This window comes from Garra rufa, chromosome 14 (assembly GCF_049309525.1).
Source record: "Garra rufa chromosome 14, GarRuf1.0, whole genome shotgun sequence".
Lineage (NCBI taxonomy): Eukaryota > Metazoa > Chordata > Actinopteri > Cypriniformes > Cyprinidae > Garra > Garra rufa.
This window is the reverse complement of record NC_133374.1, coordinates 38,969,691-38,996,323: the sequence shown is the minus strand read 5'-3', so window position 1 is coordinate 38,996,323 and position 26,633 is coordinate 38,969,691. Positions and strand designations below refer to the sequence as shown.

General features: G+C 35.2%; 1 protein-coding gene across 1 annotated transcript; it reads left to right on the top strand.

Moving 5' to 3' along the window:
* The first annotated feature begins 307 nt into the window (after window positions 1–307).
* On the top strand, window positions 308–25,589 carry cux1b (cut-like homeobox 1b). Its single transcript, XM_073817996.1, has 23 exons — window positions 308–432; window positions 1,938–2,048; window positions 3,783–3,830; window positions 4,047–4,125; window positions 6,778–6,915; window positions 7,724–7,847; window positions 8,220–8,296; window positions 8,735–8,801; window positions 9,347–9,395; window positions 9,583–9,687; window positions 12,122–12,310; window positions 15,135–15,193; window positions 15,621–15,669; window positions 15,741–15,837; window positions 17,861–17,988; window positions 19,224–19,287; window positions 19,401–19,513; window positions 19,601–19,717; window positions 22,008–22,091; window positions 22,193–22,249; window positions 24,651–24,731; window positions 24,827–24,891; window positions 25,035–25,589. Exons 1-23 carry the CDS (start codon window positions 367–369, stop codon window positions 25,084–25,086), a joined length of 2,019 nt encoding a protein of 672 aa, XP_073674097.1. The 5' UTR covers window positions 308–366; the 3' UTR covers window positions 25,087–25,589.
* The last annotated feature ends 1,044 nt before the right edge of the window (window positions 25,590–26,633 follow it).

The following is a 26,633-nucleotide window of genomic DNA, read 5'->3' as shown; positions in this document are numbered from 1 at the left end:
TTTATCAGTTTTTTTACATATTGCATTTCCTTCCTTTTTTTTTTAAATTAGGTCTAATCGATGGCGTGACAAATGTTACTTTTCTCAGCGTTTACCAGGATGAACCAATCGCAGTTGTTTCTAATTATCAATTGATGATTCCTTTCAGTTAATTCCTATGAGATATTTTATTTGCATCGCGGTCACCGATCCTGATGTGCTAGAGTTTAATCGCACAGACGTCTTTATTTACAAACGTTGTGAGATTTAAATCGGCTCTATGGAGATTTCGGTTTTCTGAGCCGAGCGCCCCCTGCTGACAGAGAAGCGCGTGTCCGGTAGGAAACAGCAACATTTGCCGTCGTGTCATGTCGTGTGACAACAAAGATGGCGGCTACTAGTGCGGCATCGGTGTGTCAGTACTGGAAGCGGTTTGACTTGCAGCAGCTGCAGGTCAGTGGATCTCCATTACATGTTCTTTGTCATGTATTCACGTGTTTGGCGGCTGTAGGGATGTTCCTGCATCGACTGATCAGTTATTGATTATCTTTGTTTACCGATCAGCTGCTCTGATGTAAACAATGTCCGAAGTAGTCACCTATAGCGCAAAACGGTCATGAAGTTTCATTTGATGCTAGACACAATTGTGTTTGTTAACAGTACGAATAATTTGGCCTAAAGATGCTGACTTGGCTGAGGTCATATCTTAGTATTTTATCAGTCTAGGTTAACCAATAGTTCAACTAGTTAGTCTAAATTAGTGGATCTCAACTCTGACTTTTCCAGAGCCCCGTCAGTGTTTAAAGGGAGCTGTGATGATTTCTTGTTTACAGTCACGAGATGCCAAAATACTTTCACTATGTCAGGCATCACTATTTCATCAGTGACCAACACAGGGAACTATACAGTAATTTATCAGATTTATGTTTCATCATTTATTATTCTTTTCATATATGTGACCCTGGACCACAAAACCAGTCATAAGGTTAAATTTTACAAAACTGAGATATATACATCACATGAAAGCTCAATAAATAAGCTTTCTATTGAAACATCTATTTGAAAATCTGGAATATAAAGGTTCAAAAAAATCAAAATACTGAGAAAATCACCTTTAAAGTTGTCCAAAGTAAGTTCTTAACAATGCATATTACTAATCAAAAATTACATTTTGATAGGTTTACAGTAGGAATTTTACAAAAAATCTTAATGTAACATGATCTTTACTTAATTTCCTAATGATTTTTGGCATAAAAGAAAAATCTAAAATTTTGACCCATGCAATGTATTTTTGGCTATTGCTGCAAATATACCCCAGCGACTTAAGACTGGTTTTGTGGTCCAGGGTCACATATATATAACTATTATTTATATATATTATTTATTTATTATCAAACTTTGAATAGATTGTATAGCAAAGAGTATAATAATTTAAGATGTCCTGCAAACTGTCTGTGTGCAAAATATGAAAACAAATATGAATTTCGACTATGCATTGTTTGCATATATATATGTCAAGTCAATTTCCAACTTAGGGGTTATACAGATTATACATCTGTAATTACAAGGAGTAGTTCACTTTCAGAACAAAAAAATTACAGATAATGTAGTCACCCCCTTGTCATCCAAGATGTCCATGTCTTTCTTTCTTCAGTTGTAAGGAAATTATGTCTTTTGAGTAAAACATTTCAGGTTTTCTCTCCATATAGTGGACTTCTATGGTGCCCCCGAGTTTGAACTTCCAAAATGCAGCTTCAAAGGGCTCTTGACGGACATTTGAGATTAAAAAGTGTATAAGTTGTATTTTTTTTTTAAAGAAAATAACCCATTGTTTTGCTAGATAAGACCCTTGTTCCTTGGCTGTGATCATTTAGAGCCCTTTGAAGCTGCATTTTGGAAGTTAAAAACTGCCCTTCTAATTCATCTGCTCTGTCTGAACGTGACTGAATGTCTTTCAGAAAGAGCTAGACAGCACCGCCACGCTACTGGCCAGCCGACAGGATGACAGCGAGCAGTCCAGGAAAAAACTCATCGACCAGAGCCGTGAATTTAAGAAGAACACTCCAGAGGTGAACTTCCCGTTTTGAGTATTATGTATCTCAGTTCTCTCTTGAGCATTTATTTGGGTGTCTGCTATGGGATACGCTCATCCCTCACATACCCTCTTTCACCAACTTTTATGTGGCAGTAGATGCTGATAGAATCAAAGCTTCAAAAGATGTTTGTTTTTAAAGGTGTGTATATAATTAGACATCAGAACTGGAATGTCAAAAAAAAAAAAAGAAATCCTAACTAATAGGGATGCACCGAATGTTCAGCAACCGAAATTATTCGGCTGAAAATAATTATACCGAACAGTGACGTGACGCAATAAAATAGAGGTGAGCACTAATGCAGCAAACGTGTGGTCAGTGTGGAAGCATTTAAAACTTACAGAGAAAGACAAAAAATCATTCCAAGCAGCGACAGCGAGAGACTTCCATGAGAAGAGAAAGGTTACTGTATGATGACTGAAATCATCCATTAGCCAGGGTTCAAAGTCCAAAGATGACAATCATTCAGAAATCTGCTGCTGGCAGCAAAAAGTAGTACTGAGGTCTTCTTGCGGGTTTACGCCAAAATAAAAGTCAACATTCATAAATCTTAGTATTGTGATTTTACTGTTGCTCTGTAAAATAAAATAACAAAGTAAGACAAAAATAACGATAACAATCATTCCAAGAACTCTATTAATATATTTATTATAACATTCTCCTGCATTTATTTGTACATTAAAAACGCATCCCTGATTCAAGAAGGTGGTCTTAAAAATGGCCAAAGAATATTATTTAACCAACTTTTTAATTTTAAGTTAAATTGTGCTTTGTTGGTAGGCTATAATGTCTACTGGAATGTTAAAAATGTTCAGTGTTAAATAAATATTTTTAAATTGTTGTTTTGTAATTGATTTTTTCTTTGAAAAGCAAGACATCCCTACTAAATAAATGAAACTAGGAATGTGCACAAGTACCTCGGGACTCCAGTAATTTGAAGTGACAGCAATGGTTAAGCATGAAAACAATAATTGCGTGACTTGGAAATATATATGAAATATTTTTCAGCTTTTATGATTGCTGGTTAGAGTTGTGACAGCATGTGATCCAGACTGGAGAACAAAAGTGCAGATGAATTGGTGTTCATTCACTTCAGATCAAGCAGCTCAAATGACATTGTTCTCCATGTGTTTAAAATGATTATATTCCTTTCAAATGTTTTTTTTTTTTTTTTAATATTGATAATACAGTTGTAATAATTTAAGTAGTATTGTTTTTTTTTTTTTGTCATATTCTTGAGAACGGTTCCTTTTAATTGTTTTAATTGTTTGATTGTCATCAATGCAAATCAAGTTCTTTTGCTTTCTGCTCTGTGTGGAGTAAGCAGTGTGACTAGCTATAATGTTGGTAATGTCATTCTTACGTAAATATAATCGGCAGTATTCAGGTCAGCAAAATGAATGTGGTCATATTATTATGACAGGCCTAGCACACAGCCAGCGAGGGGAATGTCTATATCTTGGGCTGTTGGTTGGCTGTAAAAGCAAGCATGATGTCTGCCAGTCAGTATAGGTGGTGTAATGGAAGAGGGCTTCTGAGGGAAACACTGATGCTATGGGAAGTGAAATGTTTTGGGTGTGTATAAAAAAAGTACAGTCAAGTGTTCGTAATATCTGGCACTGGAGCTTTTTTTTAAGTGTCAGGTGAGGCTTGCTTCTGTTTCTCTGTCTAACTAAAAGTCTTTGTGTTCTTAATATGTATCTGATGTAGGACCTGAGGAAGCTTGTGGCTCCGCTGCTGAAGAGTTTTCAGGCTGAGGTGAGTTTTCTCCTGAGCCATGAAAGAAGCAAACTTTATTCAGCACCGCAGATAGGCATATAGGTGTAATTTAATTTGTCAGCACAACATGACACAAAAGGACAATCGTTATGAGTAGATATGTTTGATGGACAGTCCAGTGCTGTCAGTTTGTGTTTGATACGTGTCTGGAACAAGTGTGTGTGGATGATATTTATTCATCTTTGTCTTTTGTAGATTGATGCGTTGAGCAAGAGGAGTAAGGAGTCAGAGACGGCCTTTCTAAATGTCTATAAACGTCTGATTGATGTGCCAGGTAAGAAATAATAATAGTAAATTGCCGTAATATTCATTTCCTCAGCCCTATAAAATTTGTTTTATTTGATAATTAATAGGAGTGCAATGATATACCAATGCCACGGTTTGGTTCATGATTTTGGAGCCACGGTTTGGTTTGGTTCTGTTTGCTGTGGGGGTAGGGTTCATGGCATGGCACTAGCAATGATTTTTTTTAAAAAGTCTAGATTCACTTTTGCCTTTAATAATAATAATTATCCATGTTAATAAATGCATTAACAAATGAGACTGTAAAAATGTTGCTTTGTAAAGTGTTACCAAAAAAAATTAATTGTTATAAAATTAATTATAAGTTGATCAAAATGAATTTTTTAGAGCCCTGTTTTTTAATCAAATGAACATTAAACATTCCCTTTTATTTTTTGGCAAACAAAGTGCAAAGTTTACTCTTAAAATTAAAACATGGAAGGAAATTTGGAGAGGCACTGCAGAAACAAGCATGTTTTTTCATGCACTTGTCAAGTTTTTGGGCTTTTTGGTTTTTCATAAAGTCAGGGCTCGAAATTGCGACCGTTTTGGTCGCATATGCTCCCGAAATTTAATCTGCACGACCTCAAATTATATTTGGGAGCATTTGTGCGAGTGCGAGAAATTGTGGTGCGACTTGGTTTCATTTCTTTACAAAACCTTGGCTAGCCTAACTACTGCACAGACTGCTGTGAGCTGATACAGAGACAGCCTCGTCGTTCTCTCCAACGTTACACAACCATTTAAACTTCATCGTTACATTCTTATTAACTTTAATGCAGATTTTAGATATTAGCCGTCCATCACCGCCTGTCACTGTCGTGCTACAGCGCACATTTTGGCGCCTCCGTCTCAATACTGTACAACGCGGCATGCATTCACATCAAATGATAATAGCGGCAGAGTTCCGCTCACGCAGGGGCGTAATTTTCACTGCAGACAGGCTTTTCAAAATCCCGTTTGTGTCCTCCACTTTCAAATTGTTTTGTTAAATTAATATCTTGTATTGTAGAATGCACACTCAGCGCTGCTGAGAGTTTCGCGTGATCGTTAAAACGAAACCAAAAGTAAAACACGCGCACGCATTCAAAAGCAATTTTAATAGCCCACGTTTAGAGAGCGACTCCCCAATGCGCGTAAATTAGGCTACATAAAATATCTAGGCTGTTATTAGTAGTTGTCTATAACTGTATCATGCTTGAAAAATTCGGTCTCTGTTTGCACTTTAAATATTGAAAGAGTAGCCTACTTTGATTGTGGCTGCATTTATTGTCTACACGACTAAGAAAGATCTGTGTTGTTTATTTTGTGTTATTTATACTGTACATTGTTTAAAAATGCACATCTAATTTACATCGCTGTATCTATAATAGAGAAAATAAACATCTTGTTCATGTACTCATATTTTCATTCATTCTTGTCCCTTCCTTAAGGCGTAAAATAAATATATTAAAAAGGCTTTCAAAATCACCCCATTTGCTTGTAAAACATTTGCAATCAGAATTTTTTTTTGTGCCAGTGCTACCGAGTAAAAAAGTTAATTTCAAGCCCTGAAAGTGTTTTTTTTTTTTTTTGGCTTGTGGAAAGAAAACATTCAACAAATACTGTTAAGTGTTTCTTTCATAGCACTTCATCTATGTCAACAGATTTCAATTACAATGCATATTATTAAAGGCCTTTTTGAGTTTTTTCTCCTACAATGAGCCATAAATCTCCACTTCAGTAGCACTTACACACACCAAACTTACATTTTTATTCCTGTCTATATCCTGAAGGCTTTTACAGAGGGATTTGTTCATATATATACAACTTGCTTGATTTTATACCTTTTATTTAAAAAATTTTTTTTTTAAAAATATAGTGTTTCCTGTCTGTTCTAAGTTTTTTCTGAATTATGTTTTATGTGTTATTTTCTGAAATGTGACCCTGGACCACAAAACCAGTCTTAAGTCGCTGGGGTATATTTGTAGCAATAGCCAAAAACACATTGTATGGGTCAAAATTATTGATTTTTCTTTTATGCCAAAAATCATTAGGAAATTAAGTAAAGATCATGTTCCATGAAGATTTTTGTAAAATTCCTACTGTAAACATATCAAAATGAATTTTTTTATTAGTAATATGCATTGTTAAGAACTTAATTTGGACAACTTTAAAGGTGATTTTCTCAGTATTTTGATTTTTTGCACCCTCAGATTCCAGATTTTCAAATAGATGTATCTCGGCCAAATATTGTCCTATCCTAACAAACCATATATCAACAGAAAGCTTATTTATTGAGCTTTCATGTGATGTATGCATCTCAGTTTTGTAAAATTTAACCTTATGACTGGTTTCGTGGTCCAGGGTCACAAATGAGATACCCCGAATCCCCTCTGTAAAAACGTTTAACGCTAATATGTCAAAAAGAATTTTGAAACCGACTTCATCCAGTGTTTAGATTTTTGTACTAGAAATGTATGCAAATTAGTGCATATTTCATTATTTCATTAAAAACTTAAAATTTGATTAAAAAACATGCAGATAGCCTTGGCCCATATGGGTTCCTCATGAACTGATACTCATGTCATAAGAACCTGTTGAACAGCATTTTGAGAGCTTTGTAAAGGTGGTGTTAATTGTGGCTGTGTATCTGTGTGTGTAGATCCGGTGCCGGCGTTGGAGTTGTCACAGCAGCTGCATCTGAAGGTCCAGAGGATGCATGACATCGATACAGAGAACCAGAAGCTGCGCGAGACGCTCGAGGAATACAACAAAGAGTTTGCTGAGGTCAAGAACCAGGGTAAGACACACACGAACATCATCTTTTTCCCATGATGTTGTAGAGTTGAGGTTAGGCTGAGACTCAAATGCCATGGCCACTGACTATTCATGAAAGTATTGGTGTTGTATGCATTCTTGGAAAAAGTGGTATTAGAACAGTGTTGCATTACATTGCTCTCTAAATATGTTAACCTGCGCAAATCTGGGGGTTCAGAATAAATCACTGTCAAGCACACTGCATGTCTTTCTTACTTGGATTTTTTTTGTCTTGTTTCCAGCCAAAATATCTAAAAATTCTTAAATCAAGAAGGATTTTCTAGACGAGTAAAAATTCATTTCTTGTTTTCAGAAAAAACAAGTCAACATGAAGTGAGTTTTTGCTTAGAACAAGCAATATAATCTACCAATGGGGTAAGCAAAAAAATGTTATTTCACACTGAAAACAAGATTGATGACTTGTTTTTTCTGAAAACAAGACAATCATTTTTTACTTGTCTAGAAAAGCCTTCTTGATTTAAGAATTGTTAGATATTTTGCAGTGCAGCACCCAGTCCACCAAAATCATCTCCACTCTCCAGTACATGTACGCATGCACTGTGACACACAATGTTTACTGTTTGAACAAGTAACACAGTCACATAAACAGCAGCGCAAACCCTCTACGTAATTTTTCATTTCTCAAGGCTGTTTAAACGCATGCAGGGATGGTTCACAACAGGCTCCACTTCGCCTGGCTGAGAATCAGAAGAGTTTATTAGTACAGGTTGTTTGTTTGTTTGTGTGTGTTAGTCACAGCTTCTCTGAAATTTGACATTTTGTGTTTGTAGAGGTGACCATTAAAACACTAAGGGAGAAGATCAGAGAATATGAGCAGAGTATGAAGAACCAGGCAGAGAATCTGGCCCTGGAGAAACAGCAACAGATTCATAAAGACTACGTGGAGAAAGAGAGGTCAGTATCCATCATTCTCCATCTGATCTTGATAAAATCCACAACTCGGATCTCTAAATCGTAAGCAGTTCTGCTCTTCAGATTGTCTATTTTTAGCAGTTTGTGGAAATCATCCACATAATGAACATAATGGAGAAACGTCAAAATCAAACTCAAATTATTTAATTATTTAATTCTGAAAGTTTTTCAATATTTAATTCAATCTCACCTGCCCATTATTTTCAGTCCTAATTAGCTTGTTCATGTGTGTTTGATCCGGGCTGGAAATTTGTTTTCACAAATAACTTGTCATGGACTTGGATCCTGTTCCTCTCTCTTTGTGTCATTTTTTTTGTTGTGGTGAGTAAAGTCTCTCTTGTTCTTTTCTAAAAGGAAATTCCAGGAGTCGCATGAGTCTTTGGCTGGTAAACTGCAGGACGCTGAACTCAAAGCCCAGACCCTGCAGACAGGTACCAGAGCAGTCACTGGTTTTATTTATTTATTTTTTCCATTTGTCAGTGCAGTTCATCTCAAACAGTCTTGATTTCACAATGCAACACATTCAGTTTTAATTCATTCAGCTCCTTTTGGAAATTAAGCAAAGCACTATGTATTAAATCTGATATTGCAGCAGTCACATGGGTGTCATTGAGTGTTCTGCCTTTATTGAAGTTACAGACACATTGAGCTTCAATTATTTATTTTTTTCATTCAGAGCATGCAGATGGCATCTTCTGTTAAAAATCTAACCTTTGTTTGATTTATGAGTGAAGTATTCATTCAGCTTCTGAATGAATACTTCATCCATGTACTGATAAACAAAAGCTTTCCTAAGAATGTGCGCTGGAGGTTATATTACATATTTTATGTTATTAGATAGATCATTATGTCGTTGTGTGTCTTTTCAGCACTTGAACGAACTCAGACGGAGCTTTTTGACCTGAAAGCCAAATATGATGAAGAAACGACTGCAAAGTAAGTGTTTGTTAGTGTTAAACAACTTCACGCGTGCATCATCATTCGTTTATTAATCAATGTGTCATTAATCTCTTTCATGTTCAATTAGATTTCGACTATTTAAATTGATCACTCTACACTACTGTTCAAAAATTTGGCGTCAGAGATTTACTTAACACTTCATTAATGCTTTTATTTGGGAAGAACACATTAAAGTCACAAAAAATACTGTAAAAACATTGTTGCAAAAATAGTTTCAAATAAACACTGTTATTTCTGTTCATCAAATGGTAAATATGGTAAATGTATACCATTTCACAAAACATTTACAGACAATTTACAGATGCCAAAAAAGTTATTTTATTTTAGTGAAATAGTGGAGTCATTAGGATTAGTGGAATTAGACCATCATCATCATTGTCATTGTATATTAACAGATGTGTTAAGAGCGTGTGCTACATTAATACAGTGTGACCGCGCTCACGTAATGAGCATAAAAGCACGTTAATCATCTCTGCCTTTGTACACGTGAACTACAAGATGTACTACGTTTTGGTTTTCAGGGCTGATGAGATTGACATGGTGATGACTGACCTGGAGCGAGCCAATCAGGTACAGATTTATTCATGTTATAAAGCTTTCATTAAATTCAATTAAATTAAGTTTTCAGATTGCACTTATGATAGACACACAGAATTTCTTGTCATAACTATGTGTTTTTAAATTTAAATGTTTATAATCTGAAAGAATGTTAAAAGATGCTGGTGTCATTAACTTTGTTGATGATGTTTTACTGCAGAGAGCAGAAGCTGCTGAGAGGGAGATTGAAGCTCTGAGAGAGCAGCTCACTTCAACTAACAAATCAATCCAACTGCCAACACGAATCGACTCAACTCCTTACACGGTACCAGTTCTCCTCTGCTGTTTCAAATCATATTCTACGTTATACAACAGTTCTTTCTGCTCCTCGTTTGTAATTGTATCACTCTGCACGTGGTACTTCTCACTGCGAGTGTCATGGCGGACACTCAAATCCACTATAATTTAAAAAATATTATTGTTTTTGTCTCACGGAATGTAGTTTTAAGAGGTTTTCAGACATCAGGGCATCATAGCCTCACTTTGGTCAGATCTTCTGAAATTTGCCACTGGCTCTGATGTCTCTATAGTGGTTAAACATAATTAATGTTTTATTATTACATCATTTGTTTCAAGTAAATCTAACGGGCAGCCTTTGGTCTCATTAATCTATTTTTTATATTTGTTCCAAAGCAAATATTTTTGGCAAAATCTCATCATGTTTATGTATATTCAATGCTGTATATCAGAGCGCTGCCTGTGTACTTTTGACTGAATTGCCTAGCAACTTTTATGATGGCTGATGTTGTTTAATAAATATTATTATTTAATAAATAATATTTTATATAAATAATAGTGTTAGCAGTGTTGGGGAGTAACTAGTTACATGTAACGGAATTACGTAATTTAATTACAAAATAAATGTAATTGTAATTAGTTACAGTTACTGAGAAAACATGTGTAATTAAATTACAGTTACTTCTGAAAAATGCCAGCGATTACAAAGGGGATTACATCTGATTTTTTTCTTTCATAAATTGCAATTAAATTTAACTATGCAAACATTTAATTTCAAACCCAGTATCACATCTATTAAATTATTTCTTATTATGTTATTTATGTTATGATCTTGTTATGACATATAGTGCAACTGTTTTCACGGTGACCCTAGTTTGATTCCCGTCTCGAGTGAAATGTTGTGTAAAAAAACTGGTAAGACTGCACTGTATACCTAAAATGTCTAATTTGAATTTGCCGTTTGCTAGCAACTGATTTCTTCATGGAAGCTTTGCGTTCAAATATTTCACTCAGATCAGTGTTTCATGTCTAATAATTTTGACCTAAACATTTAAATAATCTATGAAGCAGTTGTGTAATAAGTGGGATAATGTTGTTGATAATGTAGCCAGTTGTTACCGCAAAATAAAGATGTATATTATGTACTTAATTCAAGTGATGAAGGATTTTGAAAGTCTGACAATAATCAATGCTGAGTGCTACTGTAAGATTAACTCTGCCTGGTTTAAATGTTTCAAAATGAATAACAGTTGAAAATATTCGAAATTTAGAAAAGTAATTAAAAGTAATAAGTTACATTCCTTTTATAAAGTAGTTAAAAAGTTACACTACTTATTACATTTTAAATCAAGTAACTTGTAATCTGTAACCTATTACATTTCCAAAGTAACGTTCCCAACACTGAGTGTTAGGTATTGAGAAACAATGCGAAGAGACTTTTTAACGAGTCAGCAGTTTAGACTTTTATATTGAAAAATAAATGCTGTTGTAAGCGGAAGATATTTTTTTCAACAACAGCTTGATGCAGCTAACAAATGCATTGAGCAGTGCAGTCATCAAAAAAATACCCTTAACAGATGGAAGAATATTAATGTTACGGCAAAGATAATGCTTTCTTCAGCGGACATTCAAACTAATGTTTATTATGAATATGAGATTGAGCTGAAGAATGAATGCTGCGTCAGATTCAGGTCATCACACTTGCTCAGTCCATCTCTTTCTCATAATACTCTACTACACATAATATAGTGAGCTTTTAATACAGTGATACAATAAGCTTTCAATGAAGCAACTTAACATTCCTTCGTTACTAGTTCTAAAGGGATGTTTTGGAATTAGTAACGGAGGCTTGGGCTCAGCTTAACTGTCAAAGTGAGATTTGAATCCGTGGCGAAAGGAAGTATTTCTGCAAATAAAATAGGGTTTTTAAAGAAACTGTTGTTTATGTATTTACGCACTTGTGCCGTCGAACTGTTGTATAAATGCAGTATCACACGAGTAGAAGTGAGATATGGATCATATAGTGCTGGTTGATAGCGAGAATATAAGGCATATATATAATCAATATAAATCATATAAACCACTGATATAATCATTATTATAAAATTATTTAACACTGCTGTTAACACGAAAACACTAATTCAATCTTGAGCTCCACTACCTCAGTTACTTAATAACGACAGTTCTGTAGTGTTGAGCCAAAAGGGTTTCAATGGATGTGTGATAAAGTTTCTACAGTCATGGGAAACTAGCTAGTTCACTGCTCCAATGATGCATCGTTTTACAGTGGTTATGCAACTTACCTTTATTCTTGTACTCTTCTTTAGCTTTGTTAATGTCACTTTTCTTAGTGACATAAGCGTTACACAGTCCAAATTCTGATTCTAGGAGGTGCCCCATATAATTATGTCTGTGTACGTTTATATGGCGCTCATTGACATCTGTGTGTGTGTATTAATCAGGATGAGAGTGCAGAGCTGGTGCCGCGCTCAAGTCTGGAGGCGGAGCTCAGTGCGAAGGATCGTGAGATGCTCCAGCTGGTGGAGGACGTCCAGAGACTGCAGGCGAGCCTCTCCACGCTTCGAGAGAGCTCAGCCGCACAAATCAGCCAACTACAACAGCAGCTCAAGAGCCAGACTACCACGCTCAAGGTAGGCAACTTCACTGAAACCCATTACTTTGCAAGACAGAACTGCCATCCTGGATAGTTTTCCTAAAGAGGTCATATGATGCAGTTTCTTGCTTTTCTTTGTCTTTTGGAGTGTTACAAGCTGTTTGTGCTAGTGTTGTCACGATACTGGAATTTCTAACTTCGATACGATACCTTAAAAAATATTGATATTCGATACTATTTTCGATACTACAGAGAAAAAAACTGCCACCATATTAAGGAGATAAATTTCTTTTTTAATTTGAAGATAAATATAGTCTAGAACATGACAATAAGGTATATGCATATGCACACTGCTACAGCCCTGTTCAGCTTCTTAGCTTCATTTGAGTTTGAGCTTCATACTTTATTTGCTGTTCAAATACAACTGTTAGTGTAGGTCGTAAACTTTTTTTTCCTTTTAGACCACACTTTTAAAATGTACTAAACTATCTAACTAATCTTAGAACTTTAAGTTAATGTTAAAATATATTTTTTAACATTAGTGAACATGAATAAACAATGAAAAATACCTCCAAAACATTTATTAATCTTAGTTAAAAGTTAAAGTATAATTTCCTAATACATTAACTAATTAAAATTCAAGTTATATCTGTTCATTTTTTTTTTATTGGACCAGAGCTAACATGATCCGTTGTATTTTTATTACCTACCGTTATCAAAGATTCAAATTTTTTGTATTAAATGCATTGCTCATCGTTCATAAATGCTGGTTAATAGATTAACATTATTTGATGAACAGATTTTAATGCCGGATTCATAATCACCGATCCATGCAAGCAAACATGCGTTATCACACACGAAAACAATGCTCAGTTGCTCACTGGATAGACATTAAGACAAATTGCAGAATTTAGGTAATGATTTTTTCTTTAAATAACGTTAAATAAGCGCAGTTAATTTACATTTGAACGCAGTTAAAGTATTTACTTGTCTAAGATTCCTCAATCTGATTACATTAACGAACTACAGTAAAAAACGAGACAATGCTCATTTCAGCAACAATAATAGGCAATCTTATTTAATGATTCAGTAATGTTAAAATGAGAACAGTTCTTCTTTATATAGATCCTGGTGTCTGTCTTTCAGGTGCTTTGCGAAATTAGTGGTGTTAGCGCCTTTTGTTAGCACTGCTCTGTAGCAACTCTTACATATTGGCTTGCTTGTGTACTTCGGCTTTCCATGTTCGTTTGTTTCATATCCGAAATATTTCCAGATAGCACTCCTGCTGTGTTCTTGATCAAACAAAGCCGGTCGTGGGGCGTTGCACTCGCCTTTCTGTTCGCTTGAATTTGACGAGACAAGCACTGCGGTCACGTGTGAAAAGTGAAAGTGACAGCTCGGCTAGTATCGATACTTCGGGAAATTAGTATTGGTATCGTTCAGATATTTCAGTATCGATATTTATCGAAATATCGATATTTTTGACAACACTAGTTTGTGCATAGATAAGATCTGTAAAGTTGCAACGCTTAAAGTCTCAAACCTTAAAGAGAAATTTATTATGATGTTAAGACTTCCTGAAATGGCTCATTCAAACACGCCCCACTAGTCCACGTCACGGGGTGAGTAGATTAGCATAATAATGCCCATATGTATATGGAAAGAAAGAAGGCATAACTTTTACCGGCTGTAATATTGTTGCAGCCGCCATATTGTGGAGACGCAGTGTGTTTCATTGCGAAAGTACTTTGTTTAGCCTTCCAAATGAGAACACAACTAGAAATTCCGGAACAGTATAACGCAAATATTCGAGCGGGTGATGCGCATTTCACAGAGGACCTGAACCTGTTTCCTGAACCTGGGAGAGCAGCTTACAATGCAGGTGTGCACAAAGGGTTAAGGCTATAAAGTGGGGCAATTCCAATGCTGCAACGACAGTCTGCTCTTCTGACTTCTGAAGTACGTTTTCATATTTAAAGAATTCTGTACTGAATATTCAAACGCGAGTTTTGAGCAGTGTAGAGTTGTGCTTGTTCTCGTTCTACAATCGCAAATGCAGACATCTTGTTATGTTTACGCGACGCACGCAACGCAACACGTAAAAAGACGGTATGGGTCATTTTAATCAGTATTTATGTTCCCTACTGGATGTTAATAATGGGTTTTATTGTTTCTGTCTCGCCGTGCCGGTAAACGGCATCACAACATGCTAAGGAGCGTAACATTTCCTTCACACGCTTGGGGTATTCGGCCAATCACAATGCACTGGATAGCTGGCCAATCAGAAAACACTTCGCTTTTCATCAACGATGAGTTTTGTAAAAATCGAAGCATTTCAGAAAGGCGGGGCATAGAGCAACAACAATAATGTACAGTATGTGGAAAATATGTTTTTTGAACCTTAAACCGCATAAACGCATCGCATTACACCAAATACACTTTTTAGCAACATCATATGACCCAGTGAATAATATGGAGGAGGGCTCCATATTAGCCCCTGTCCTTTTTTGCATGTATGTTTATGACCTGTTACAAACTGGTTAAATCAATGCTGTCTACAACTTAATGTCTCCAAAACTGTAGGTATGTTTTTCACTAAATCAAGTAAAGTAACCAAAGATGCAGACATTATAGTGTCAGGAGAAAAAATACAAATTTGCATTGCCCAATAAAGCGATGCATAGTGATCGACAAAAAACAGAAAGGTTGCTGTCCTGTTCTAAACTTTACTTTTTCCCAGGGGACTGATTAAAGAAGTGTGCAGACCAACTCCAGCCAATTAAAAGTCCAGATTGTCCGATGCATACTGTCTGCTCCACTGTTGTACATTTGCCTTCATCACAGTCTTTTCATTTGTCCAGCAACTGGAGGAGAAGCTGCAGACACAGGCGGACTATGAAGAGGTTATAAAAGAGCTCAGGTGAGAGATTTTCATGCATGCTGCACTCCATCAGTTCCTGCAACTCAAAGTGAATACCTGTGGCTCCTGACGATATATTGAGGTCTTATGAAGTGTGTGTGTGCAAGATACATTAGCGTTAACATAAAAATTACTTTGAACTTTTTTACCTGTAATGTATAAACTTGGGAAAATGGGGAAATCTGATTATTTTCTGTATGTAAAACCAAATGCTGTCTTTGCTTACAGCAATTAAAACCGTATTGAGTGCACATTTTTTTTAATTGATTGACATGTTTATTTGGAGCTTATTGTTTCACTACAAATTCCCACTGAAGCATTTCCTCAGATCTCATGAGTTCGATCCCTAAAAGAGACTATGTAAATTATTTATTCATGGCTGAAGTAAGGCTGTCACATTTTTACTGGCTCTGTTCTATTCTGACAGCATCCTGAAGTCGATGGAGTTTGGGCCGTGTGACAGCTCCACAGCACAGGTAAACAGTAGTCTTTTGTTCTGTTCTGTTCTGTTCTGTTCAGTGTGTAATTTTTGGTGTTGATCTCACAGGACTCATCTAAACCGTTAGAGGTGATGCTGCTGGAGAAGAACCGCAGCTTGCAGTCTGAGAGCGCGTCTCTGCGCATTGCTAACACTGAGCTCAGCGGTGAGTCTGTTTTTAGTCAAAAAGAGGAAATCACATCTCAAAAACTGCTTAAGTTCACATTTCAATAACATATTTCAAATCAGCAATTCAATCTGATGTGAAGTGGTGTCAATGTTTTCTTACAATCAAAAACAGGAAATAATATAATATTTAATAGGTCTGAACTGCAGGTTATCAGATGTTTTAGATTGATGATTTATTAACAGAAATTAAAGACCATGATTAAAATTATAGCAAAATTCAATTTAAACAAACTTATGAGAATCATCACAAAATCATTCTAACATATATATGTTAGGGCTGTCAAAAATAACGCGTTAACGGCGTTAATTATTTTGTTGTTGTTAATTACGTCAATTTTTTAACGCATTTCATGCGGCGAATTATTTGTCAGGAAAGTGGTTGGGGAGCTAGAGGCGAGATGGAGCAAGCCTATGGACGGATTCAAATATAAAAAGAATGATGATGGTACGGTTAACAAGTACAAGCCTGGGCGACAGCCCCTCTGCAACTGGAGTTGTTAGCCAAGCTTAGGCCCGGTTCTACTGGGGTAGATATACCATCAAACGAAAGCAAAGCAATTGAAGATCTGGCAAACAATCCAGCATGTTTTTGCAGCATTGAGAAGTGTTGATTTCGAACAATTAGAAACAGTTTGTCAGAATTCACTGACCGCTGAAAGCGCCAGATCGGTTTTTATTGCCGTTTTGCGTGAATCATCTCATGACTAAGTGCAGACGCAATGTAAATAAAAGATTCATTGTGTACATTAGTTTAGAAAGCTTTATTGATTACAACGGAACTTTGTGAGATCTCTATGAACTAAGATTTCTGACGCTTTTAGTGATAATAAAGGGAGCGCGCTTTGCACTTTCCATGCCATAATCCATTCAGAATTTGTATAAAACTTTCGTTTTTTTTATGTTTTGGGAATAACATCTGCATAGTTATGCTGGGTTCATTCTCGAAAGAGCGGTGACTGACAGTGATATCAAAGCAATTGACGGGAAAAAAATATCCCCCTTAGTTCAATTTTGTATGCAATGGCAAAGTGTGTATATTTAGTTTCGTTTTTTATTTTGTTAATTTAGAAAAAGCTTTGGAGCACTTTTTGTTCGTTAAATATAAGTTTTTGTTTTTTTAACGAACAGCGCCCAGCGGAAGACTGATAGTCTGTTTGATCAGTTTGCCTTCTCAAATCATCACGACATTCTAACTGCATTCTAATAGGCTTCATCATGCAATGAATGCTTATAGACTCTCAAGGTGTGTTTTTGTTTGTTTTTTGCCAAGTCACTGACATACTTGAGTATCAGGTAGTGTGCATTAGAACAGGTGCTGCGTCCCAATTCGCATACTATCCGTCCTAAATAGTATTCGAAAATAGAATTAGTATGTCCCAAGTCATAGTATGTTTAAAAAAAGTATTCCAAAGATGGTCTACTACTTAACTTCGGAATTCAAAGTGCGGATCAATGCACACGCCTCGGGCTAATATTGCCCACAACACATTGCGCGGTGAACAAGGATTCGATTAGAACTACAAATACGCATAAAAAGTGTTAAAAAACTACAAACATGGAGGATATGCGCGACCAACGGACAGGTAGAGAAAGGGGTTTGAGTGATAAATAACCTGATTAATAAAAAAAAAATTTTTAATGTTATTTGCGTTATATTTCATGTGCAGCAACATTATGAACTTTTATAATGATAGGTTTGGTCATTAACGTTTAAATACACAAGACAAACACAAGAGTAGTAGTAGCACGAAAGAAAGAACGGAACAAAAGTAAAGTAAACGTTTAGTTTAAGATGCGGTTGTACATAATACACATTATTAATCTAAAGTGGATGGTAAGGGGGGATGGTGGTTTGACAGAGGGGATGTCATTTTGTCATTTTTTTTCAACAAGGGGGATGCCATCCCCCTGCATACCCCCTCAATTCGAGGCCTGGTTGTATGTAAATGTGATTTAATGTCATCTCAGGTGTTTACTGATGTGTGTGTGTGCGTGTTTAGGCCGTTATGCGTCTCTACAGCTGGAGTTCTCTGCAGCAGTGAAGACCAGCGCTGAACAGAAAGAGCTCATCCTCAAACTGGAACAGGATCTCAGCACCATCCAGACGATGTCAAGACCCGACGCTGAGGTCAGACACAGCGTGAGCTTCAGACCAATGACAGTTCCATTAGTACACATACATTCACACTGATGTTTTTATCCAAACTGTACATTCAAGGTATGCTGTTTATCAGTTCTTTTTTTGGGAATCGTTACTTAAACTTAAAATAATTTAGCTTTGCCTTTATTTACTAGCATATGATGTCATTACTCCATCTTCACTCCCTGTTTGACCGGCATCTTTGTTCACGTTTTTTTTTTTTTTATATTAAAGTTGGGGGAAAACATTAGCTTGAGCTCAAGAAATAAGTATGTAAAATAAATTAACAAAAAAATATTGACAAAGGTTTACTGACAAAATACAAAATACTGAGAACATTTCAGACAGAGGGTCAGAATGAGGGTTGATTTTTTATTTTTATTTTTATTTTATTTTTTGGTGCAAAAAACTTGACTAACACTTAAAGAAGATATTAAAATAATATATATATATTTTTTAGTTTAAAAATTAATAATAGTTTTATTCAGCAAAGATTCATCAAATTGATGTCAAAGTAAGTGACAATAAAATAATTTGTAATGTTTAAATATCTTTCAAAATGCTGTTCTTTTAGAATTTTAATATAAATATTCAGCAGCAAGTTTTCAACATTAATAATAATAATAAAAATCAGCATATTAGAAAGATTTCTGATGGATCAAATGATACTAAAGACTAGAGTAATGATGCTGAAAATTCATCTTTGCATCACAGCAAAAACTGACATTTGACTGTATATTCACACAGAAAAAAATATTTTAAATTGTAATAATATTTCACGTTATTACAGTCATTACTATGTTTTTGATCAGAATAAAAACACCATAAGAGACTTCAAAAACATTAAAAATACTACTGACTCCAAACATTTTCATGGTAGTGTACTGAGTTTTATGTAATATAAGTGTTGGCAAGAAAAATCACTGACTTCCTGTTGAAGTCTTGTCCAGGGTTTTTCTGGAGAAAGGAGTCGAACACTGAAAAGGCAGTTAGTAACTTGATCTGAGTGTGAAGAGTGCTGATGCACACTTTGTAGGACGAGTAAAAAAACTGTATGTGAATCTGATCCAAACGGCAGCTGTGGAGGATTACAGTATTCTGCAGGAGATATATGGACTGACAACAGAACTCATCCAATAATCAGCTTTACACACAAGTACAGTAGGCATCTTTGTTATAGTAATAATTTGTAATAGTGATAGATTGTATTTTTTGTCATCTAGGGTGCAGACAACAGCGTAGTGATCATCCCTGAGCCCATTAAAGATGCCACCGCTCTGTTCTCAGGTAAACTAAAGCACATGTGGCCACTGCTAATGTTCACATGGACACTTAATATAGACTGTCATCAATCACTGTAGTCATGAGATGTTCATTCTGCTGTTTTTCTGTGTGTTGAGGTGTGGGCGGCTCTCCTCAGACGGATCTTCCTCAGGGTCAGATGGACTCTCTGCTGTCCATCATCTCCAGTCAGAGGGAGAGATATCGCTTGCGTAACCAGGAGCTGGAGGCTGTGAGTGCATGTCACGTCACTGTAATGATTCATGTTGCTCTGATGAAGAAAGGCTAAATGTGCCGTGTTGTTGTTCATGTCTGTCAGACAAACAGCTCTCTACAGCAGACCTTACAGGCTCTTCAGAGTGAGCTGGACAGTCTGCGGGCCGACAACATCAAGCTCTACGAGAAGATCAAGTTTCTGCAGAGCTACCCGAACAGAGTAAGTCAAATCACAGCCAGCTGAACATCATCTCGCTCCTTTGTGGTGGTCGAATAAACATGGACATTCTATCTGTAAGCTGACATTAGGGCTGGGCGATTTGGCCTAAAATCAAAATCTCGATTAATTGAACATTTTAACCCGATTACGATTAATGAACGATTATTTTATTCATTAATAAAATTATATTTAATTATATTTAAATAATATTTATTTTTTTGCCCTCATAGTTCACTGACAAGTTTGTTACAGTAAATATGCTCACATATTACAAGTGAGAGATTTTTGAATGAAGGGTGCACACACTATCTATGATTATTTATTGAACATCAGTGTTGAACAACTGAAATTAAAGCACACATTGCTTAAAACGAAAAGTCACATTTTTCTTAAATTAGTGAAAATAAATAACTTGCACTTTTGGAAACAAAATAAATTATTTATAAAATAATAATAAATATTAAAAGTAGAAAATAAGCAGTATCTTTTCTAAATAAAATTACTCTTGTATATCCTGTAAATACTTTTTACTGTATAAATACTGCTTAAGCTCTCCATCGACATGTCGGAGGAATAACGTAGCCTAATGGAGCTGGGTTACGTGACTCCACACACAGTAGGGAAAGTAATTGAAATAATTGACCTGGAAAAATTTGATCGATTATAGGTTCTGAATGTCGATTTCGATTACTTTTCGATTAATCGCCCAGCCCTAGCTGACATGGTTTGTAGCTCCTGTAAAGCCTAGGAATGTATGATATTGACAAAAATAATTTCTACTCTATTACCAATCTTATGAAATCAGTATCAACTAGGGATGCACCGAATGTTTGGTAACTATAAGCGAAAAGGCCAAATAAATGATACCGAACAATGACGTGATGCGATCAAATAGAGGCGTGCACTAATGCACAAACGTGTGGTCAGTGTGGAAGCATTTAAAACTGTCTGAGAAAAAAACAAAACTCATTCCAAGCAGCGACAACGAGAGACTGTTCAGAAGTGCATCGCATGTCTTCATGAGGAGAGAAAGGTTACTGTCTGATGACTGAAATCATCCATTAGTCAATCAACTCCAGAACGTTCTGTTGTCTAATACACCAGACACCAATTGTGTTTATTCTGACAGCGCTGCAGCAGCTTCTTAGCCAGGGTTCAAAGCCCAAAGCACGAAGGAAAATCTGCAAGATGAGAATGATTCATAAATCTGCCGCTGTCAGCAAAAAGTAGGACTGAGGTCTTCTTGCGGGTTTACCACAAAATAAAAGTCAACATTCATAAATGTTAGTATTGTGATTTTACTGTTGTTCTGTAAAACAAAACAGAAAAAAAAGACAAAAATAGTATTCACAGTAATTCCAACAGCTCTATTAATACATTTATTCTAACAAGGCTGCATTTATTTGTTCATTAAAAACACATGCCTGATTCAAGAAGGTGGCCTTAAAAATTGGCAAAGAATATTATTTTACTAACTTATTATTTTTAAGTTAAATTGTGCTTTGTTGGTAGGCTATAATGTCTACTAGAATGTTAAAAATGTTCAGTGTTAAATAAATATTTTTAAATTGTTGTTTTTAATAGATTTCTTTTTCTTTGAAAAGCAAGACAAAACTGTAAAAATAAAATATTTGCTATTTAATGCATGCAATGGTGAAAAAAACAGATGAAATACATCAGGGGAAAAATACGAAAAACCATGTTCGGTAATCCTTGGCTCAGTGTGTAATTTTGTTCAGCTTCAGCCAAGAATTTTCATTTCGGTGCATCCCTAGTATCAGCAAACTCCATCTTTGCACTCCAGAGGTGGCGTTGAAGCTGCATCTTAAGTGGCGTTTTGGTAGACCGATATGTACTGATCAGTGCAGCTCAGAGGTGGCATGAATGCATTTACACTGTGATTACAATTGCGTAGAATATGTGGGATTTTTTTATAAAGAATAATATTGAAATATGAATGCTAAAAAATTAAGTTATACTTCAGATATGAAACTAAAACTGACAGTAGCCGGCGGCTTGTCACTGTCCTAATGAATGACGCATTCATTAAAACAATTTAATCAAATGGCTGATTTATTTAGGAATGAAGCAAGTGACTCTTTATGAATGGGTCATTGATTCGTTGACTCACCTTATTAGTTCAAAAACATTTATTAATTCAGAAATGAATATGTTGCTCTATGTTGCTCAGAGATGCACAATGGTTAACACTGTGGATTTGATTGGAACAAATCAATATTGATACAATATTGTATCTTAAAGGTAACTCAGACATATGTGTATGTATTAGGCTGGAGACAGTGATGATACAGTGATGCGTTACTCGTCCCAGTATGAGGAGAGACTCGATCCCTTCGCCTCCTTCAGCAAAAGGGTGAGAATGTGAACATATGAATTTCATTTTTTGGAATTGTTTGTTGGTTTTGTGCATTCTTGTTTAGTTCTGATGTGCTTATAATGTGATTTACTCTTCAGGAGCGTCACAGGAGATATCAGAGCCTCAGCCCTTGGGACAAGGCCACGCTCAGTCTGGTGCGTGTGACCCGTGTTTGTGTTGACATCTTCACATACAGTAGTGCACACACATGTGAATCAGTGTTCTTTTACACACAAGCAGCTCATGGTCATGATGAGCGGCTCCGTTCACTAGAGCTGTCAAAAGAGCTCAAAAACGAAATTTGAATTTTGTACCTCAATATTTTTGAAATTCGAATTATATTTGAATTTAAAATGCGTCATTTCAATTGGGGTAAAAAAATGTTTTTAGCTTCTCTCAGGCGCATTGAGCAAAATATTACTAATGCACGTTACTCAAGCTAAGCAATCAAATAACATCACTATCCGTGAAAAAAGTGCATAATGTTTAAAATAATGTTTATAAACCAATTATAATTAATTAAGTTGCTTAAACAAATATAAACAAAACAGCATCATGTATGTATGTATGTATGTATGTATGTATGTATGAGTTTAATACAAAGGGCCGAAAGCCAATCGCACAGTACTTATTTAATTTAAAAACATGAGATGCAGATTTCAAAATATGTTTTTTAAAGTTGAGCTTGCATTATTTTAATTGGCTTTCTACACATGTCTCTCTTGTGTGAGACGCAAGTGAAACGGTGATAGATGTCCCTCTAGAAAATGTGCAAAATAATGCATTCTATGTGAATGGCTTAGTTTTGGGTTTTGACCAAGATGTTCTCCGCATTGATGTTCTTTTTTTTCCGCAGTATTTTTAATGAACAATGCAGCAGCACCGAATCTACTGGCTTCAACTGGATAAGCAAATAAAAACATTATAATGTTCGACATCGCATCTTGTGCACCGCTGATAAGGCTTCCTCTTTAACCCCTTAAGTGTCACTCATTTTTTTTAAACATTTTTGACGTGAAAGCGCACTATCCAAACCTAAATTGTTATAATTCATGAACGCTTTGGAATACAGACCTAAGGTTGTTGTTGTTGTTGTTGTTGTTTTTAAAACAATCTGCATATTACTGGAAGTGGAATCATTTCACAGTATTAAGGTCTTAAAAAGTTATAGAAGTTTAAAATTCATTTTATATATATATATAATATAATTTTACAAAATATTTTTTAATCCAAATCTGCTACAAAATTAAAAGCCTTATGTCTAAATAAGTTATGTTTCAAATTTAAAGTTGATATAAAAAAAAATCCTGTGTAATTATATTTAGGGCGTTATGCCACAAAGAGCCATCAAAACTCCACTGAATTTTTTTAATGCATTTTTCTGTCACAAATGTCTAAATTATTCTATCAGTATTACTTCTATCAAAAAACAACCACAAAATATGGATTTTTTTTTTTTTTAGTTGGTTTATTATTATTATTATTATTATTATTTATTTATTTATTTATTTTACAATTTTAAGGACTAGTTCAGAAATGAGTTCAGAAATGTGTCATTCTATCACTGTCTCACCAGTGGATCCTCTGCAGTGAATGGGTGCCGTCAGAATGGGAGTCCAAACAGCTGATAAAAACTTCACAATAATCCACACCACTCCAGTCCATCAGTTAACATCTTCAGAAGTGAAAAGCTGTGTGATTGTAATATATAGTTGAGGTGTTAATCCATAATGACAAGCCAAAACTGTTCTAAAGAAATATGTGAGTGGATTTTGATGTGAGAGGACATGATTTTCTACTATAAATATCTGAGAATTATTCAATCAGGATGCATTTACTTGTCAAGTAAAATGACTTAAGATATTATGTCTTGTTTTCTAAAAAAAAAAAAAAAAAGCAAATGTTGTTAGTTTTTGAATAAAACAAGCGAAAATATCTGCCAGTGGGGCAAGAAAAATAATCTTGCTTAGCCTTTGATATAAGATTATTTTTCTTACCCCATTGGCAATTATTTTTGCTTGTTTTAAGCAAAAACTAACAAAATTTGGGTAATTTTTTTAGAAAATAAGACACATCTCTTAAGTCATTTTACTTGTCCAGTAAATGCATCCGGATTCAAGATTTTTTAGATATTTATACTAGAAAACAAGACAAAAATACTAGAGAAGAAAATCATTTTTGCAGTGAAGATGGGCTTTGAAAACATCTTAATGATGGATTTGTTTCTTACAAACATGCAACTTTAGTCTTCTCAAGATGTTAACTGATGGACTGCAGTGGTGTGGATTACTTGTGGATTATTGTGATGCTTTTATCAGCTGTTTGAACTCTCATTCTGACGGCACCCATTCACTGCAGAGGATCCGTTGGAGAGCAAGTGATGGAATGACACATTTTACACAGTCAAACTCAAATCTTAAATGGCTTAAGGTTGAGTTTCAGCAAATTTTGTGTTGTCAAGGTTATAAATCCCCCAGTAAATCCTGATGCTTTGTCATTTCCCTTCCCTTTTGGTGTAACTCCTGTCTATGCTGATGTTCGTCGTGTCTATTTCAGGGTCGTGTGATCCTGTCTAATAAGACGGCCAGAACTGTGGCGTTCTTCTACACATTGATTTTGCACTGCCTCGTCTTCCTGGTGAGTCACATGATCCTCAGTTTAAACTGTCCATCACAGCTCATGTTGACTTGTTCTGTTTGAAGAGTTTTGACTGTGTGTCTGTGTGTGATCAGGTGCTGTATAAAGCTGCTTGGAGTGAGAGTATCGGCCGGGACTGTGCTGCATTTTGTGCAAAGAAGTAAGTGTTTTTACCCTGTACGAGTTTCCTAAATGAGGTTTGATCCACTGAGCCTCTGGTTTTGTGTTCACATACATACACTATCTGCATTTAATGCATGTGGATTTTGATTGCACTCTTCATCTTCCTCTTTCTTCCCACAGATACTCAGACCACCTGCACCGTTTCCATGAGGATGGAGATGTGTGGCAGTAGCGGCTTCTGTCCACTAGAGAGCACTGTCCACATCAATCATATTTTTATGAGATGAGAATCATAGATGGTCAATGAAATACTGGTAATGGGACCAGGTTAGTTTGAGAATATACTGGGTTAAATATTATTTTGACAGGAGGTTTAAAGTTTACTGTTAATTTTCATAATCAGACAAATGTCCATTTCACTTGAATGAAATCCATAATCTCTAACATCTGTAACATCTGTCCAGGGGTGATCTGTGTCTCTTGCATACATAATTCTAATGCTTTACAGAAACACAAAACCGTGGTAAAGGTTTATAGACACAAAGCATCTGACACAGTATTTATTTTTTATTAGCCTGTGTTTAACCAGATCCTCATTTTTCTCTTCATTTTATATATTCAACTGTTGGGACTTTAGGGATAGTCTCTTTAAATTAAATTTAAGATTTCATGGAACTTGTGTTTTTTTTATTATTATTATTAGACGAAGCTATTAATAAAACTCAAAAATTCAAATGCTTGGGGTCAGTAAGATTTATGTTTTAAGTCTCTTTTGCTCATAGAGGCTCCATTATTTGATCAAAAATATGGTAAAATCAGTAATATTGTGAAATATTATTGCAATTTAAAATATCTGTTTCCTATGTGAATATCTGTTAAAATGTATTTTATTTCTGTGATCAAACCTGAATTTTCAGCATTATTACTCCAGTCATCACACTGCAATGAAAGCTTTTCTCACTTAGATATTTTGGCTGGAAACGACAAAAATAAAAAAATCTAAAAATTCTTAAATCAAGGAGGATTTTCTAGCAGAATAATCTGTTTTCTGTTTGAAATAAGATTATTTTTCTTACCCAATTGGCAGATTATTTTGCTTGTTTCAAGCAAAATCGCATTTAATTTTGACTTGTTTTTTTTCTGAAAACAACAGCAATTTTTACTTGTCTAGAAAATCCTTCTTGATTTAAGAATTTTTAGATTTTTTTTCGTGTCGTTTCAAGCCAAAATATCTAAGTGAGAAAAGCTTTCTTTGCAGTGTGATGACTGGAGTAATAATGCTGAAAATTCAGGTTTTACTCATTTAGAAAATCCTTTTTGATTAAAGAATTTTTATTTTGGCTGAAAACAAGACAAAAAATCCAAGTAAGAAAAGCATTTTTTGCAGTGCAGTATCACGTCATCCTTCAGAAATCATTCCAATGTGTTGATTTGCTGCTCAAGAAACATTTCTGATCATAATATAGAAAACAGTTGTTTGTGGAAACATACATTTTAATTTTCAGGATTCACAGATTCAACAGCATTAATTTAAAATAGAAATCTTCTGTAACATTATAAATGTACATTTTAATGAAAGTATTTTCTTTCCTAAAAAAGAAAAAAAAAGAAAACATAGTGACCCCAATCTTTTGAATGGTACTGTACATGAACCAAAATTTGAAGACATTTCCACATTGTCTTTACTGATTCAAAGAAAACATCTGTGAAGCGCCTTTAAATGTGTGAAATGGCGTGCAGCGCTGCACTCTGAAAGCCCCATCGTTATTAATAAATGAA